Source organism: Polistes fuscatus, unplaced genomic scaffold (assembly GCF_010416935.1).
Source record: "Polistes fuscatus isolate 324 unplaced genomic scaffold, CU_Pfus_HIC Scaffold11, whole genome shotgun sequence".
NCBI lineage: Eukaryota > Metazoa > Arthropoda > Insecta > Hymenoptera > Vespidae > Polistes > Polistes fuscatus.
This window is the reverse complement of record NW_025113009.1, coordinates 6911744-6931123: the sequence shown is the minus strand read 5'-3', so window position 1 is coordinate 6931123 and position 19380 is coordinate 6911744. Positions and strand designations below refer to the sequence as shown.

At 41.3% G+C, this 19380-nt stretch overlaps 1 protein-coding gene across 6 annotated transcripts in view; it reads right to left on the bottom strand.

The window, feature by feature from the left end:
* LOC122526187 overlaps positions 1-19380 on the bottom strand; it is a 179663-nt gene that overhangs the window by 119709 nt on the left and 40574 nt on the right. For all 6 annotated transcript variants that reach the window (XR_006305985.1, XM_043649398.1, XM_043649400.1 and 3 more), the window contains exon 3: positions 6943-7003. Coding sequence is in view for 5 of the 6 variants with exons in the window: in XM_043649398.1 (XP_043505333.1) it covers positions 6943-7003 (61 nt within the window). In the remaining variant the exon portion in view is untranslated. The remainder of the gene's footprint in view (positions 1-6942; positions 7004-19380) is intronic.

Here is a 19380-nt window from a genome sequence, read left to right as displayed (position 1 = left end):
CGAGCGCGACGATAATTAGCTCGCGAGCTAATTTCGCACAAGCCGATTGTCGCACGCTCGAGTTCTATGGCCAACAGAGGAAGAGATTATGAAGATACGAGAGAGAGAGAGAGGGGGAAAAAAGGGAGAGGAAAGAAAGAAAGAGGTTCGTCAAAGGAGAGATACGGTCTCGGTTCGATGATTCGAGAATGAAAAAGGGAGGAATAACGTTCGTCTTTTTTTTCTTCCTTTTATTTTTTATCTTTTTTATTTTCTTCTTTCTTTTTTCTTTTTTCTTTTTTCTTTTTTCTTTTTTTTTCTTTTTTGTAGAAAGGATTCGCGGTACGATAACGATGACGATCGACCGACCAACCAACCAACCGACCGACCGACCGCCCTTATCGCTTTGAGATGAGTTTGCGATTGTGCCTGACGTTGAATGATACGAAACACGAGATTGATTTATGTTCGGCGCGTTCCCCTAGAAAATAAAAAAAAAAAGAGAAGAAAGAGAGAGAGAGAGAAAGGAGGAAAATAGGGGGGGGGGATTGGGTGACGATGACTTTTTTCGAACGAGATCGCTACACTTTTATAACCCCGCCTGCTTATGCTCTTTCAAGTATATACTTTGTATGGGCTCTTCTTCTCCGCTGTCATTTTCAAATATGATCGAAGGAAATTGTCAAATCGTTCGATTCACAAGCAATCGAGAGGGCTCAAACGAGAAGGGCAAGGTTGGTAGGTAGGTAGGTAGATAGGTAGGTAGGAAGCAGCTTTTTAATGAGTTTTCCACTTTTATTAAGGAGCTACATTTTTTCAGCTCGAAATCCTCGATTCACGAGGGTGAAAATGAAGTAATAAGAATCCATGGAGATTCTTCATCGAGTAGATCTTTATGTAAAGTGCTTCCTATTGTGCGTATCAGTGTTATCAATGTTAAAATATTATAAACCTATAATATACTACCGTATAAAACCTCTAATTATTATACTTTATATTGAATAGAATTGTTGTTTCTTGAATATTTCTTCAAAAGATTGGCAGAAATAAAATCTACGTGTTATTTTGGTTTGACAAATTGTCGAAAAATAAAAAGAAAAAGAAAGATGACACGAAATACCAAGCGAGATGATATCGTGTGTCGGGTGCAGCGGGAGTTAGCTCGGTAGCTCAGAACGGTGGTGCACGGCTCGATGCACCGGTGCAGCAACGTAGTAGTACTTGGTGAACATAAGTGCGAATTGCAACACCAACACCGGGAGAACTCCAGTTCCCTTCTTCCTCCTCTCGCGCGTGCATACGCCCACCCCTTTACCCTTTTCCAAGCTTTCTACTCTGTCCTCCATGTCGCCTCGACGACTACAGAGGGTTGGTTGCGAAGCGAGTGCCGTTGCGTGCATAACGTGCGGACGCGTATACTAATTACGGCCGCTTCCATTTTGCAGCATCCGACGCCCGCGAATCCTCCCCCTGTTCCTGCCCCCGTTCCTCCTCCCCCACCTCTTACCGCGTTCACTCTCAGGGCTGTAACTAGTCGAGCTCGTTCACAATCGCCAAAAGACAAGGACGACTATGCCCTTTGATTCATGGTTACCTACCTAACTATCTTCAAAGACAGATCATCCCTTTGTATAATTGAAAATGAACCGGAACCGATAGATTTATCTCATTCTATTTGACACATAACACAAATGATTCGTTTTTGATTATACTTTTCAATTAATAGGATTACCTTTAATCGGAACAAGTAACGAGATACGATGATTTATTACGAAAAAGCTTTAACTTTATTTCAATTTAAATCGATAGATTATCGTTCGATTTTCTTCTGGATAATAATATTTCGAAAATGGAAGATACTTAAATTAACTGAAACGTATTCGCGATGGGATAGAAATGAAAAGGCCCGTCGCAGCCACGTCCCTGAGGATTTACCCTCTCCCGATCCTCCCGTAGTGCATCCTGTCGTCTGCTTCATCCCTTTTTCTCTACTTCACCCGGTGAGAAGAGCCTTTAATTAACATTTCGATTCTTGGAAAATTCGTTTCTGTCGTCGTCGTCGTCGTCGTCTTCGTCGAGCTCGGCATTTCGTTTCTACGACTGCATCGACGACCAACGTTTTTCCAGTTGCGTCGTAGAGAAACGAAAAGAGAAAGAAATAAAGAAAGAGAAAGAGAGAGAGAGAGATTCAGAGCCTGGAGGAAGAAGAATGGACGCAGAGGGAAAGACCGAGACAGAACCGGGAATCTTCTCTTTGTCACCAACGAACCGCCCTCTTTCGCATTCTGGTAATTAGTTCGTTTGCCTCTACTAATTATGTTACCTTTTTAATAATATCCGAGTTAGAAGATACCTAGCTTATATATAACAAATACGATCTCGTACTCACACATTGATATAATAATATATATATTGTCAATGTTACGTCGTTTTTGTTACTTTATTTGGAATATTCTTATCTTTAAAACAACTAGATACACATAGGAAAAGATATTCGTTAGAATTTATAAATATTATCTAATTACAAACGATAAATCGAATATCTTAACGATATTCTTTAGCTCTGTAAAAAAAAAAGACGATTGCAAATAAAAATGTTGTTGATAACGCATATATATCAATAAAAATGAATTCGTGTTCGCTAATTAAAACGAGGCGAGTTGCAAAAGAGTTATGCCCTAAAAAAGTTATCTACAAAAGTTAGAAAAAAAGGGTCCATTACTATGTCGTACTTGCATTTACCACACACCGACGTAGAAAAAAAGCACACGATCGAGTAATCGTTCGTCGTGAACGACCCTTCGCAAGATTCGAAAAGTTTTCCAGGTTTCGCTTGTCGAGAGGGAAGAAGGGAAAGAAAGAAAGAAAGAAATAAAGAAATAAAGAAAGAAAAAGATAGAAAGCGAGTTTATCTCTCGTCGTCCTCTTACACCACCGACAGCACCGGCAAAACCTCATCGAGGCTCGCAATTAGGGGCGTCGTAGATGGCTGGCTCCGCGACGCTCCACGACGCTACGTCGCCCTTTTGCCTGTTATTTAATTGGGATGTGCAATTGAATGACACTCGGTACGCGGCCGTAACGGGAAAGAGTTGTCGCCGTTGGTGCCGGGCCTAACGACGCCATTGTGGATTCCCACTTCGAGCTACTTCAACTCTTTTTTACGAGTTCTCTCTCTCTCTCTCTTTCTACCTTTCTTCTTCTTCTTCTCTTTCTCTTTCCTCTCCCCCTCCACACCCCGACCTTTCCATCCTACTCGTTTTTCTCTTTTGCCCTTTATTTTTTCATTTATTTTATTTTATTTCATTTTATTTTTCATGTCACGTTATATTATTTGTCGTTTGTTTTATACCGTTTATTTGTTATTCTTCTTTTTTTATCTCGAAGGAGATTGGTCGAAAGAGAAAATGATTCTTTGAAGGATAACGAGAAATCTCGAAGTCGTTCGGGAATTTATTATATCGAGTAAGATTGATAGATAGTTAGATAGGTAATATTTATTATACATATTTTTTCTAATTCGTTTGAACGATTTCTTTCTATCTGTCTCTCATTCTTATGCGAATAAAAATAGTTTGGATAATAACGATAAAACGCGATCCGTCTAAGGATGATCGACGGTTGAAGCGCGAGAGAAAAAGAGAGAGAGAGAGAGAGAGAGAGAAGGAAATAGTCGGTTCGCTATTGTTATCGTCTGTACTGTAACTTCAAGGAGAAAGAAATAAGCCCGTAGGATCTAAAAGGGAGGATGATAGAGGGAGGGGAAGATGTGGAAGGAAGGAAGGGTAGAGAAAAATATAAAGAAAAAGAATGAACTTTTCGTACGGTGTTTAAAGTTCCCGTTTTCCTACGATGAGAAAATAATCTTTCACGTTAACCTCGTGGTGGTGTAGGTAGTACCTGTTTCGTATTACCAAAGAAAGAAGAAATCTCTGTCGTACCCAACCGAACGAATACCAAAACGAACGAATGAACGAACGAACGAACGAACGAACGAAAGATCGTTAAAAAGAAAACGAAGGATAATCTTTGCATTGTCGCCTATGGTGGTATCCCTTTTTAAAACGTTCACCCCATCCTTATTTCTTATTGCTTCGTGGATATGGATTAAAGATTAAGTATTTCTCGTAGCTGCGACGGAAAACTACGCACAATGATCAGCGTCAAAATATCGTACGCTTGTAAATGTGACGACGACGACGACAACGACGGGATTGGTTATGGATGGAAAATAATTTTCTTTTTTTCTTTTTTTACAGGACGCGTTAAAGCGAATGAAAACAAAATCATGTATCTAACCAACTACGAGTATATATATGTATATACTTAATATATGTATGATGAATTACACGAGATGACGATCAAAGGAGAAAAAAAAAGTTATATCGTAAATTATCTCGTAAGGCTCATCTCCTCGTATCTGAAATCCACGGACGGTGGATGAGGAAGCGAAGTAGAAATAAGAGCAAGGAAAAAGAGAAACAGAGAGAGAGAGAGAAAGAGAAAAAGAGAGAAATCGACGGAAACGAAGTTGTTGAGACGTACTAACAAGAAGGCGCCGAGCGAGAAAAACCAAGGAGTCCCTTAACGAGATCACCTTCGTGGAAGACGCAGCGATGCAGATTCCCAAGATATCCCGTAGGACGACGGAGGAGACACCCTTTGGCACTCTTCTTCTTCTTCTTCTTCTTCTTGGCGTAGAAGAGAAAGAAAAGAGATGGAAAGGTAAAGAAAGAAGGAAAGAAAGAAAAGAAAAAAGAAAAAAAGAAAAAAAGAAAACGAGAGATAAAAAGAGAGAAAGGAAGGAAAGAGGAAAGGAACGGGGACTGTGCGGTGAGGGGGGAGGGGGGAGGAGGGACGAAAGGAAAATGTGCATCTTGGACCACTCGAGGCGGGCTCATTACGCCGACAATAATTAACGTTGCTTAAAGTGTCGTTACGGAAATAAGCAGCGAGTGAATGAGGGAAATACGCGAGAGAGGGTAAGAAGGGACGAAGTATCCGAACCCCCGTCTATCCATCGCGGTGCTCTACGTTAATAGAAAACGTTTCCATTGGAGCTCTCGCCCTCGTTCGTTGCCCCTTTACCATCGGTAGTGGCACCATCCACCACCACCACCACCACCACCAACTACCACCACCAACTAGCACAACCAACTACCACTACCATTACCATCATCACTACCACCAACATCTCTCGCCATCTCCGACGTCGTCCGCGTTGAGAATATAATTCAACGATTCTCCTGCTTCAAGTAGAAGAAGAAACACGAACTAACGCGAGAGCAAGAAGGAGAAAGAGAAATAGGAAGAGGAGGAAGAGGAGGAAGTACAGGGTTGGCGGAGGAGGAGGAGGAGGAGGAGGAGTTGGAGAAGCAGCCCGGCGCTGAATGCCCAATTATTATATCGCGAAATATCTGCCAGAAAATTGGATAATGCGCGACGGCGAAGACGAGGCAGCGCCGGCTGAAGGATGAAAAAAGAAAGAAAGGAAGAAAAGCAATGCTCTGGGGGCCTGGAAAGGGAAAAGAGAGCTTGGAAAGCTCTAGTAGAAATGGACGAGGCTCGACGAAGGGCGCTGAAAATCTACCTGACGCTCCTTCTCTCTCTCTCTTTAACTCTCTGTGTGCAAGAGTCTACATGTAGATACAGACACAAATATATATATATAAAAATATAGGAAGACACACATAGAAGAGAGAGAGAGAGAGAGAGAGGATTCTACGTTGGCGAAAGGAAAGGAAAGCGCAGAAAACGCCAGTCAACGGCAGCAAGTAGGCAGGCAGGCGGCAGGCAGGCAGCCAGGCACAGGCAGTATGCGGAAACCGCGGCGGAATGACACTCGTGCTGGCGCTAATTGGGCCCTCGAGGTGACGCCACAGCGAGAGGGATGCTCTCTCCTCTCTTCCACCATCCTCCCAAAGCCTTACTCCACCCCCTACCCCTCCTTCCGTTCCTCTTCCTTCGCCGCCCTTCTTCTGCTACTGCACCGCGCGCGCGCTACTACCGAACGACTACGACTACTAATACTACTACTACTACTACTACGATGACGACGACGACGAGAAGAGGCTTTTCGGGGCTTGGAAATGCCTCGAGGAGAGGAGAGGAGACGAGAGGGGTGGGTGGAGGTCCAAAGAGAAACAGACTACGTCTATGTACGTATGTGTGTATATGTATCTATCTACGTATTTATGTATATATTTATGTTACCAAACGTGCACGTATCTGTGTGTGTATAAAAGAGAGAGAGAGAGAGAGAGAGAAAGAGAGACAGAACGAAATATCGTATTAAATCTTACCGGGTGCACGCCTCTGGCAAGCGCTTGCACGGACGCGCGCGCGTTTCTGCATAATTATGTGCAACGGGCGTGGCGCGGATCACGCGCTTCGAGAATCGTGACGAGAAAGTCACTTTTCGTTCGACGACACCAACCGACCTCGTTCGAGCGCATCGCGATCGAGTCTGGTTACCAACTCTACTCCTCGTACTCCTTTTTTTTCTTTTTCCTCTCTTACGTTTTTCATCCAAGCCCCCCCTCCCCCACCCCAACACCCCTTTTCTTTCTCCTGCCTTTTCTATTTGTTCATAAGAGAGCGACCGGGGTGAGAAAGAATATTATTTGCTTAAAATATAGGTTTTTATTTTTCCATTTCTTTTTTCTTAAGAGGAACATCATTGCATCGATCGAATTATTTAATTTATTAAAAAACAAAATGAACAACGAGAGACTCTTGCGCCGTATTTTTTTTGTTGAAAGAATGTTATAGATGTAAGTCAAGGTTTTCGCACGTTTTTTTTGTTGGAATACTTTTTAAGAGAAAAATAAAATGGTAGTATTGATATTAAATCGAATTTATGTGATACATGTGACGTCAGCATTAGAACTATATTACCTTTGGAAGATAGAGAAATGTAGAACAAAAGGTACGAAGGACGAGAAAATACGTTTGCTTACTCACCGTGCAAGGAAGAGGAAACGTTATGGACAGGCTGCAACAAGTCGCAGATCGTGCGATTCCTCTGAAACAGTCGAGATAAAAGGTTGTGTATCAGGGAAAACGACCGACGTGATTTTATGATAGATACGATCTACGAAAAGGAAACGCGAGGAAATGAATAAAAATTGTTATTCGGTAATAGAAGAAGAAATAGAAGTAGAAGTAGAAGAAGAAGAGCAGGGAGAGAGGTAAGTTGAAATGAAATATAATAATACGTTAATGTATTACGAGAAATTACCTTACTTTGAGTACCTACTTTTATGATATTTTCGAAGAATCATGATAGAATTGAGAAGATAAAAATAAAGGAACTATCCGAATCGATCGAAAATGTAAAGAAAAAACGAACGAATTTATATACGAACGTTATACTTATCTCTCTATGTAGTATATTATATACGTCATATAATATATTTTATTGCTATATTCATAGCGTTTACAAAGACGCACGGTGAAACTGCCTCGTTAAATATTTTACGGTGCGATCCAGTCAACCCCTACCTTCCCTTCCTCCCTCCCTCCCTCCTCGTATCCGTTTTGCACGAAGTCACTTCGATTCGATGGTAACATATACGTGTATAATATGTGAGTTCGAGTACCGCGAAAAATAAGTGAAGAAAAGAAAAGAAACAGTGACAAAAAAGAAGAGAGAGAGAGAGAGAGAGAGAGATCCGACGATAAAGAGATCGAACGATGCACCCCCCTTCGAAATTTCGTAAAAGTATAAAAAAAGAAGAAGAAGGAAAAAGAACAACTCAAAAAAAAAAAAAAAAAAAAAAAGAACGAATGTTTAACGTAGCGGAATCTCATAAAAATTGTAAATTTCTTCTTAACGAATCCGAGCGTAGCGTTTTAATGTGCCCCAATAAGCATTCTCAAAGGGAGTCATTTGCTTTTTCTAGATCCCGTTATCCTGCTAAGCGGTATAAAAAAAGGAAAAGAAAAAAGCAAGAGATAGAGAGAGAGAGAAAGAAAGAAAGAAAAAAAAAATCGATCGATGAGAGGACAAGGGCTGTCACAAATTAGCTGCCCTCTCTCTGGGATACACAATTTTATAAATTCCCTTAACGCCGGCGACTTGTTTTTTTGTTTTCTTTTTGCTTTCAAGAGTTAAGAGAATAAAAAAGAAAAAAAAAACTAATAATTGTCGTTGGACGAAGTTTAAAGAGAGGGCGAACGAAAGAGAGGATCTCGCGAGGAGAGAAGAAAAAAAAAGGATGAGTCTCTCGTTGTCCTCGTGAGAAGAAGAAGAAGAAGAAGAAGAAGGCCTTCGAAGTATAAAGTTTGCCCATTTGCGAGAACGGGCAAGTTTTATTGCACGGTTATACGAGAGAAAGAGGCATCCATCCCGTCGGAAAGATAGTTTTAATGTTACTTTCGTTGCTGCTTTGGGAAAATTCACGCGGTTTCTTAGACGAATTTCCCCTCAAGCTAGATACAAAAGACATTTCACGATATTTCTCTCTTAACCTGAGTCATCATCGTCATCGTCATCGTCATCCTCTTAAAGCTGATACTTCCGTTTCTCCGTTTCGTTTGTTTGAACATTTATTTTCGATTTGAAATCGCGACGAGATCGTAGGGATCGTAGCTTGGTAAGGATCTAGAAAAGGTCGAAAGAACATAGAGAGAAGAAAAAAGGGAGCTCGAGGTCCCTTTCAAGTTTGTTCGTTCGTTCGTTCGTTCATTTGGAGGCTCGACACTTGGAGAGGGATTTGCCTATGCGAATGCGATGAAATCCAAGAAGATGGAAGGGAAGAGAGAATAAGGAAATAAAGAAGGAAGAGGTAGTATAGAAAGAGGGGGTGGGCAAGAAAAAAGAAAGGAAGAAAAAGAAAGAGAGAAGTCGGAAAGCTTCGAAGGGTTTTGCGAAGAACTCCCTTCGTTGGCGGTGGGCCCTCGACCTCGATTTTCAGAACGATCTCGAGTCGTTCGTTGGGTTGGGAGTCGAGCAGAGCCCGAGACAAGGCCGCGGGGGTGCAGTTGCCGGTGCATTCATTCGGCCATTTCGGGGATAGCACACGGCCGCCGAAATAAATGACCGAGAAGCAGCAGCAGGCAGCAGCAGCATCGGGGTCCGGGGCATTCATGAACTCTACTCTCTAGGTACTGCCCTCGAGAAAAAGAGAGAGAAAGAGAGAGAGAGAGGGCTTTGCTCTAGTGCCTTTGGAATTCCGATTGAGGAGTTCGTATGAGAGGATAAGAGGGCTGCACGGTGGTGGAGAAGACGAAGGCTGAGGAGTAAGAGGATGGATGAACGAGGGCAAACGCGAAGGGGGCAACGGATGGATCGAGTATAGAAAAGAGGGTAAGAGGTATTGGGGGGAAGGGGGTGGTGGTAGGTATGCCTTCTTTCACGTCAGCCTTCTGAACGATCGACCGAATCGCAGGTGAGTGCCTGCGACCGCGTGCGATTTATTTATATAAACGCCGAGTCACCGGTTATTAATGAGAGGTGTCGTCTGCTCTCCTCTTTCACCTCCACCTCCATCACCTTCTTCTTCATCAACACACACCTTCCTTGCTTCCTTCTTTCCTTCCTATCCTATACTCCTTCTTCCTATTCCTCGACGACGCGCCATGTCGACACCAAATATCGATCTTTCTAATATTATTTCTATCGAGAAAAAAAAACAGGAAGAGAAAATAGTAATTATTTATTTTTTGCTCGTTTCCCTTAGTCGCAGACAAGCGAATCTCGAAAATACCTTCTTCAAACCTTTTGTGTCTCCCCCTCATGTTTTCTTTTCTTCTTCTTTCGTTTCCTTCTTGAAAAATGTTTTCGAAAGATGGATTTTCGTGGATCCCTGTCGCGCGTTAACCCTTTTCTTTTTTTTTTAGAGTTGATGCATCTAAACGATCCTAATTCGTAAAAGAATTTTAAGCAGAAAAGAAACCTTGGAAAATTCATTCTCCGCCAGCGTGTCCGACCGCCCCTCCCACCCTTGAACTTTCAAAAAGTACCGTCATCTTTGCTACTGCCGCCACGGAGTCGGCTTGAATTTTTCGACCGTGCGAGAAATGATTGGTCACCTGCTTTCGGCTCCCTGCTAACCATTGATGAGTTGAAATATGAAGGTCCCCGAGGAAGTACCGAAGCGGATTGACACCTGGATATTCTTCTTCCCGACGATGTCGACGGGAAAAGTTTCGAGCACACTTGCGCTATCGATCCTTATTCTTTCTTTTTGCTTCCACTTCTTTGCCGGTTAATGTATTTCCTTTTTTAATTATTTTTTTTTGTTTTTTTTTTTCGTTAACGAAGTCGAACCGTGAAATTTTTTCGACAAAAATCCGATCACCGATAAGCGACGAATCATCCGGCACGAGTCGGCGTTCGTTAAAAATAATCTCAAGTTGAAAATAAATTCTAAAAGATGAGATATCTCTTACAACCCACCCCCCTAAACTCTCTCGCCGGGGAATGTTGTTCCACTTCGAAAGACATGATTTCCAAACGCGATACAATGACACGGTGATTCCTTTGAATTCGACTTACGGAAGAATCCGTCCTTCCAGTAAAAAGCACAATATCCTATCGTCGCACCGTGGCACGTGATATTTTAATAAGTTCCTTTGAGTTAGCCCAAAAGGGAAATAAAATATATCATTCGTACCTCGATTATTAGAATATTTTTCTTTCCTCCTTTTTTTTTTTTTTTTTTCAAAAGGATCTCGCCGTCAAAAGTATTTGCCGAAAGGATCGTCAATGATTTTTGCTTGGTAATGTTCGAAATCGATTACTCCAGTCGCGTTGAATACAAAGTTGAAAACATTTGTCATTGCGGTAGTCGTCGATAAGTCGATCGCATAAAAATGATACGTTTCTGAATGAAATTGCAACTTCTACTTTTTTCTTTTTTCTTTTTTTTTTGTGAATTTTATAAGTAGCAGCAGTTAAGGTCACAAAATTACATAGTATAATCCAAGCGTGATTAGATGCAAAAGATAATTTGTGAAAGTTTTTGAAAAGATGTCAGAAAGGAAAGAGAGAGAGAGAAGAAAATTCTTGGATCATCAATAAAATGATCTAGCGATTCACACACACACACACAGCGATTATCTGAATCTTTTGGTAGTCGTCTACGTTGTGTTTGCTTTCCTGGCATGGCGGGTGTGCAGCAGCAGCAGCAGCAGCAGCACGCTTTTCGGGGGTGGTTCTGCGGCCACCGTGACGATGGATAAGGAATGAAAAGAAATGGAGGGGTGTGCGGTACTGAAGGGAGACGAAGAACCAGGTGTCACTCGGCAAGGACACAAAGAAGTGATGGATGTCTGGCACGGCTACCCTCGTAACGTGTCACGACCTCGACACCTCAGGTGTCACTTTGGGTCCACGCCTCGTTATCTTCCGAACGGAGAAAAGGAAGTCGATTCTTTTTTCTCCAGCTCTCGTAACTTTGATGCGTCATTGAATACACCGATCTTTCCTACCACCTAGTATTATATATACTAAAATCATTTCAAACATTTGTCGTATCCATTATCTATCTTTGACTTAATAAAAAGTTAATATTCCTTATGAAAAATATCTTTTAAAGATATTCATTATTATATTTGTTTTATTATTACCACAATTTTTGGATCTTCTCTAAAGTAAAATAAATTATCTAACCGATCACAATTTTATACATATTACATACAAGTTATTTCATGTTTACGTATTGTTTTAAAATCGTAACAAAGATTTGTTATCTCTATATGCTCATTAAACGTACAATATACTCTCCCTAGCCTAGATCCTATCATAACTACATTATACTTTTTTTCTTTCTCTCTGAAAAAAGTTGAAAATACCTAAATGACAATGGCAAGGTACTCGCTGGACTGGTAGTAACACCTGGAAAAAGCTTTAAACTTGAGTCACTTAAATTGTAGGTGGCGTGAAAATTGAATGGCTGCGATCCTTTGGTAGGATCCTTACGAATTCCAAGATATATTCTATAGGGTCTTGTACTATAAAAGACATATACTTATATATCTAGACATATAAACACACACACACATAGATCTTGCACCTGGCGAATCTAAGATTCGTCTTAAAGTCGGATTTCTTTTCATTATTCCATTGAGCGTTCATGCTCTCCCTTCCAGACCTTTTGTCTGGCCACGCGACCATGGAAGATGTAAAGAAAAAGATCAAAGAAAAAGGTTCATTTATCGAACCCGTTCGTGCCCATCGTAGTATCTCATCGTTCGCAAGACAATCCGACAATATTTGTCTTGCTTATAAACGTTGTCTTGTTTTAAGGAGAATCCAACGACTATAACAGGGGCACACGCAGGGATGAGAGACATCAAACGACGAACCAGGGACAAAGGAATTTTCACCAAACGACTTCCATCTTACACTCGTTCATCTTCACTCTCACTTTCGACCTTATATCCGACAATCAACGATATCTTTCTCTCCTAAAACGAATATTTCCTTGAAATTACATCAGCGATAAGGAATAATCTAAGCAAATACGTATGCATGAACTGTTAATTATAAAAATGACATAAATCAAAACTTTCAATTTGTTTTATGTAAGAAAATGATATAAATTTATGTCTCATTAATTTCTCTAAAGATATTAGGACTTGAAATTATCGTTAATATGTATAACACAAAAATAAATGTAACATTCATTAATATCATGACATTTTAAATAACATTTACTTAAACTTTCGTTAGAAAGTAATCAACATTTTGTACTTATGTTACTTTTGCATTAAACGTTTCGTAAAATCGAGAATCACGTAAACAAAAAAAAAGAAAAAGAAAAAGAAAAATAGAATATTCCGAGACTGAAAATCGGAAACGACCGTCGGTCAGTTGACGGAATAAGAGTTTCTACCCTTCAGAGTCGTTCCAGTGACTTCTTTTCGGTTGAGGTAGGTCCTGCAGAGGGCAGCTCATTTCCTTTTCAAGTGACCGGGGGTGCAATTCTACAACGACAAGCAACCCCTCCTCCGCCTCCTCCTACCCCGTGGCCTTATCCCTCCCACGTCATCCATTGAGTCCAAGCCGACAATGGAGAGCGTTCGTCCAGGGCACAGAAAGAAGCCAAACTGAGAAGAAGTAAAGAGGAGTAGAGGAAAAGGAAAGGAGGGGGCAGAAGGGGGAAGGTAAGGGGAGGAAAAGGAGGAAGAGTACAAAAAGGAAGAAGAAGAAGAAGAAGAGGAGTCAAGCGAGGATGTGAAGAGAGAGGGGCCCTCTCGTCGCCTACCTACAACACACACACACACACACACACACATACATATACATATACGTGAACGTGCACTGATATCCTAGGTCTCTGAAAATTCCATTCATACGCGAAGGCTAAAGTCGCTCGGCATACAAAAGCAAAAGAGACCCCGAAACGAGCACGACGCCACGCGTAAGCATCAACGCGATGGACTACTACTCGGGGAAGCACTTTTCTAAGTGAAAAAGTCGACTTCGCATTTTCGACGATTCAAGAATGAATGGCAGCATATTTTGCCGCCTCTAAAGATACTCCTCCTCCTCCTCCTCCTCCTCCTCCTCTTCTTCTTCCTCTTCCTCTTCCTCCTCCTTCTCGTTTCTGCTCATTTTACAAAATAAAACCACACCGCTGGATGCGCTTCTTTATGTAAACCGTTCCCTCTCCTACCCCATTGTCTCGACTCCTGTACTTAGAATTAGAAGATTACGAAAAGAGGAAAGAAAAGAAATGGGATTTAATTTTACGTTCGTATTATTAGAACGTTTACTGAACGCGTACTGAACACTCTCGACGAGAGGAGAAGAAAAAAAATATAAAAAAAGATAAGAAAAGGAAAGTAAAAAAGAAAGAAAGAAAGAGAGAAAGAAAGAAAGAAAGAAAGAAAGAAAGAAAGAAAGTGTTCGAGAAAATTGTGTTAAACTATTAAACAAAAAAGAATAAAAAGAGCGAGAAAAAAGCAGGAATAACGCGTGTAATCGCAAAGACGACGTCGAGAGGCGCAAAAGAGGGATGAAACGGGCAACAGGCAGCGGCAGCGGCGGTGGCGGTGACGGCGGCGGGGGCGGGGACGGGGGTGAATGAGTGACCTTGACAAAACATCGCGGCCACGGAGCGAAGCCGTTGAGCCGCGAGAACAAAGAGATTCTGTCGTCCTTTGTCAAACGACGAGGTCCCTATCTCTCTGTCTCCTCCCTCCCTCCCCCCCTCTCACTCTCTCGCTCTCTCTCTTTTTCTCTTTCTCTTTCTCTTTATCACCGAACTTCAACATCTCTATTTCCTTTCTCTTTCACTTACTTTTATCTATTTCTATTCGCCTCATTCGCATTATCACTCTCTCGCACTTTCACTAATCGGCACCCTTTGTTCCTCAACGGGACTTTACATTCTTGCAACCGTCGGCACCTCCTAGTTCGATCTTCCCCCTTTCGTTCATCTTCGTAAACTCAATTATTATGCGAATCGTTTAATTCTTACGTTTTTGTTATTATTAAAATGCATCGAACTTTCCTTCCCTTCTTCTCTGTTTGTCTCTCTCTCTCTCTCACTCTCTCACTCTCTCACTCTTGTTCAAATTATAACGAACTAAATTACGTATAAATAATTACCAAACGAATCAATTGAAATCTAACGTGACGTATTAAGCAATAAATAATTAAACTGTACCCTTAATGAATGAGTCAATATTAATCGAAAACTCGGTTACGAACTTTCTCCGTTAAAACATATATATGTATCTATTCGCGTTTTATTCGTACAATTAAATATTTGAACTAATTAACGAAAGACAGACTACTCTTTTAACATTGTCGGTCTCGGGAGATCGTCGAGTAACTGTCCCTTTTTTCTTCTTTCTATATACCACACGCTTTTTATCTAATTATTATATTATTATAACAGACGTTATACTATAAAATTAATACAAAATGTCTTCAAACGCTAGAAGAATTAGTACCCCCCCCCCACCAAAAATGTTCTCTCGAAGTTTATAAAAAAAAAAAAAAAAGGGGGAAGAAAAAAAGGGAAGAAATACATGCACAAGATAAATATAAGAAATTTGTGATCGTTCGTTTACGAAGTAGTTGTCGATATTAAAGAAAGAGAAAGAGAAAAAAAAAATAATATCTAAAGGAAAGAGAAAGTGGACGACGACGAGAAAGAAGACGACAAGTTGGGAAAACACTTAGCCGGGGCAGCTAATGCTTTTATCGCGACCCTTGATTTTTCCCCCTCGAGTGACTTTCGGTACAAATCAAGGCATTTGTCCCCGCGATGAACGGTAAATACGTTTTCGACGCCCCTGCGTGAAATAATGGTTGCTTGCTTGCTTGCTTGCTTGCTTTCGTGCGTGCGTGCGTGCGTGCGTGCGTATGCTGCGCGCGGTACGTAGTTCTTAGCCCAAACGGAGGTTCGCGCAGTTACGCTTTCGTAACAATATGCGTCTGTCAAGCAAATTTCTCTCTTTCTCTCTCTCGAAAAGAGAGAGAGAGAGAGAGAAAGAGAAGGGTGAGAGATAGACCGAGTGGCGGAAGAATGGCACTTTATTAGTACTCCGACAACGAGACGAGACAGAACCCTCTTCTTTATCTTCCTTTCAGAGATATTACTACCATTATTACTATTATTATTATTGTTATTATTATTATTATTATTATTGTCATCATCTTCCAAAATTATTCTAAACGAATCCAAAATTCTAGGAGATATAATATAACAATTAATTGAAAAATTTATTTCGCCAGATCGAATACTATTTTTCTAAACTTGATATTCTATCGAACGTACATGTTATATTCTAGGTTTTCTTTTTTTAAAGAATTTAAGAAGATGACGATGAGACGTTGAGAAACAAACTATCGAACAAATACAAAGATTTTAAGAAGAAAGTAAAGAAAAATAATAATAATAATAAGAAGAAGAAGAAACGTTCTCTTCGAAAATGATTTAATTCGTCGTTTTCCCGTCGTGCTCCAGGATGGCAGCAGCTTTCGCTCGGAGGGTACAGCCACCCTACAGTTCGAGATCGTCGTGCGCGAGCGAGTGAGAGAGCGAGAGAGTGAGAGGGGGATGAAGTATAGTGGGCCACGTAGACGCGTAGGAGGAGGTGGCAGGAGGAGGAGTAAAGAGGTGGAGGCTCTCCATTGCAGTCCGTCGCCTCATCCAGCGGGTGGGAGTAGCCGACGGGGATACTACTACGAGGGGTGGTGGTGGTGGTGATGGTGGTGGTGGTGTGGGCTCAGTTGGTAGGGGGTGGCAGCAGTATTGCTGCTAGTGGTAGTGGTGGTGGTGGTGGTGCCGATGTTTTGTCTTGCTAGGAACGCGCTTGCGCGACCGCCCGCCGCCCCACCCCCCTCTCCCTACCCTCCTACCCTCGTCGCGCTTCTCGCGCCACCCCTCTATTGATTTTGTTACAAACCAACGGCAAACCCCCTCGTCGGCCCACCTCGATCCGAGCGCGCGGCGGACTACGATACGCGCCGATGCGTGTATACGTCCTCCACCATCCTCTCTCTCTCTCTCTCTCTCTATCTCTCTTATCTCTACCTATATATAGTATATTGTATATACCATTCCTACTCTCTCTCTCTCTCTCTCTTTCTCTCTCTATATGTGTCCACACGATACGTCGTTTCTACCTACGTGAAACGTTCCCAGAATACATACGCGGTCCACGTTTTCTCCACGGACTGTCTCCGCAAGCTCTTGTGTGTCTCTGTCTCTTCTGTTTGAATCATATATATATCCCAAGGATTTATCGAAATTGATCGACTGATTTTGAAATAAGAAAACGATTTCGTCGTACGACGCGTCATATCGCTAAAGTATTCGGAAAAACAAAGTTTCAAATTTAAAGAGGGATGTAGAGCGGAGAAAAAAGACAAATTCTGTCTTTCGAAGAGATTTATATCGAGTTTTTAGTAGGATACTCGAAACTTGGGATTGCATTGAGCGAATCTTTTGCCAAGCTAACTCTAACTTACTAGCTAAGCTTGACCAGAAACTCGAGACTTACTCTCCCTCTCCCTCTCTCTCTCTCTCTCTTTCGTTCTCTCTTCGTGAAGCAGACAACGTTCGGAGAAGCATTCGCAAGTCCCCAACCGATTTCAAGTAGCACGTGCTCTCGTGGTCGCCCTTACACTCACGTCCGACCAAGAAGAAGTACTCGAGAGCATTTGCGGTGGATTTGGCGGTACTCCGCACCACGGGAGCCCTACTTCTGCCCTCTCGCTCTCCACACACCCTCCGAACCATCTCTCTCTCTCTCTCGAACTCCGACTATCGCTCGTTCTCTCTACTTTGCGTTCACTTTCGAGAGACCCCATATGATACGCCGTCATAATCCTCGTCTATCGGGAGGGAGCCGGTCCGTGGATTAAAAGAGAGCTTTTTCTCCCTGGCTTCCGAGAGATTTACATTTTTTTTTTTTTTTTTTTCTTTTTTCTTTTTTCCTTTTCTTTTTTTTCTTTTTTAACTCTCCCCGAGATTTCTCCTACACGCCTTTGCCGTTCATCTAGCGCGTCTGCTACCTTCCTTCCTTCCTTCCTTCCTTCCGCTAAATCTGCACCGTTTTTTTCGCAATCATCAGGCCAACTCCTTTTTCTCAAATTCTGATCGTTCATCCGAGAAAATGAATTTTCTAATTCCTTCTTTTTTATTCTTCTTCTTCTTCTTCTTCATCATCTTAGTTTCTTCGTGAAATAAATTTTATTCGAATTGAACGTTGTACATTCTCTCTTTGAGAAACCATAGCAAATTGGATCGTCTTTGGTATATATATATGTGTGTATGTATGTATGTATTAGGTATATGTTTCTTGCTTGTACGATATATCGCCAGGCAATCCCACGAAACAAGGCTCTTGAATCTCAGCACGCCTGACTTACGCGGGATCCGGCTTAACGGAGCAAGTCTGGTTTCGTTTGCACGAGCGAAGCCACCAGATGTCGATTTGAATATTTTAACAGTCTCCGCATCGGCGAAAAATGACACGATCGACCATAAGACGAGGAACAAAGTTTCCAAGAAGAAGTTTTATCTTTTAATAATAATAATAATAGTAATAATAATACACGGTATAGGATAAATATCTTACCTCTGTATTTTCACGTTCTTCGCCTCAAATTTAACGAAACTTTCGATTCATCGTTTTATAATCTTACATTATATTACAATAATCAATATTAGCTTTCGTTATAATAATCATTGAACAAGTTAGTTATAATATTTTTTGTTTTTCTTTCAAATAAAACCTTGTTATCCTATGGCCCGAAAATTTACATGGGATACGTAAAAGGGTAAGTTACGGTTGATAAATTCATGAATCCTTGGGTGATGTCTCTAGATCCGATCCTGTCCGTTACTGTCGGACCATCTAAACCCATTCTCGAGTCTCCCAACGATACACAACGATTACCCGCACGAAGAAGGGATGCTTTTCGAGTTTACAAACACAGTTGCTGCCCGGTTATTATCCAGAAACTCTGGTGTTTTACATGTTATGAGGATACGCTTGAGAGAGAGAGAGAGAGAGAGGGAGAGGGAGAAAGAGGATAGCCCGTTACCTGCGACCTTCAATCTTACGTTATTACGCTTCGTTGAGCTCCCGAGGCTACTAAACCCCATCCATGCTACCGTTGCTCCACATATGTTGGATCGCGAGCAACAGTGTGCATTATTTTACATAAATTTCACGAAACGAAACGCCTTTCAGGATGGACCGACGTCATTTCCTGAGTTAAGTGGAAAATGGAAACGTATACGTGGTTAATTTAGATTCCAAAGTTCTCGCTACTAACAAACATTCTGTCGAATGAATCTTATTTTACGTTATTTTCAAGCACCCGTATCAAAATATTCGATTAAATTACTTCATTTGTGTGTTTTTTCATCGTTACTTCAACATAAAACGATGTACAACAAGCTACCTATCGTTTTAATTAATATTGAATAAAAAATATATCATCTAGAAAAGTATTGAATATATATATATTTGATCAATAATAATTTTGTAAATAATATTTCCTCGCTGCCGTTACTTCGTATGCAATAAATTATCCATCATTTGATTTTATTTGAATGAACTACAACATACTTCAATCGACCCCCCACACAATCATTCATATTCAATAAAAAAAAAAATAAAAGAAAAAAAAGACAGGATTTGAAATAATAAACGTTGATCGCGTTGAAATAGAATCGGGATTTACTAGAATGATTTATTTCAACGTCACGTCGATCTAATCAGCCGTGTTTTGACACATCGTTCCCACCCACTCTTTCTCTTTCTCACGCAGGCACGCACGAGAGCTCGCTATTAAGTGCATTAGCACTCGTTTAATGACGCCGAGATCGCGTTTATGGGGTTCTTCGTTCCGCTATGGGGCTTTGGGTACACGCGCAAGAGAAGGTGGGTGTGTCTAGTTGCATTTCTCGCGCGTGCTCGACA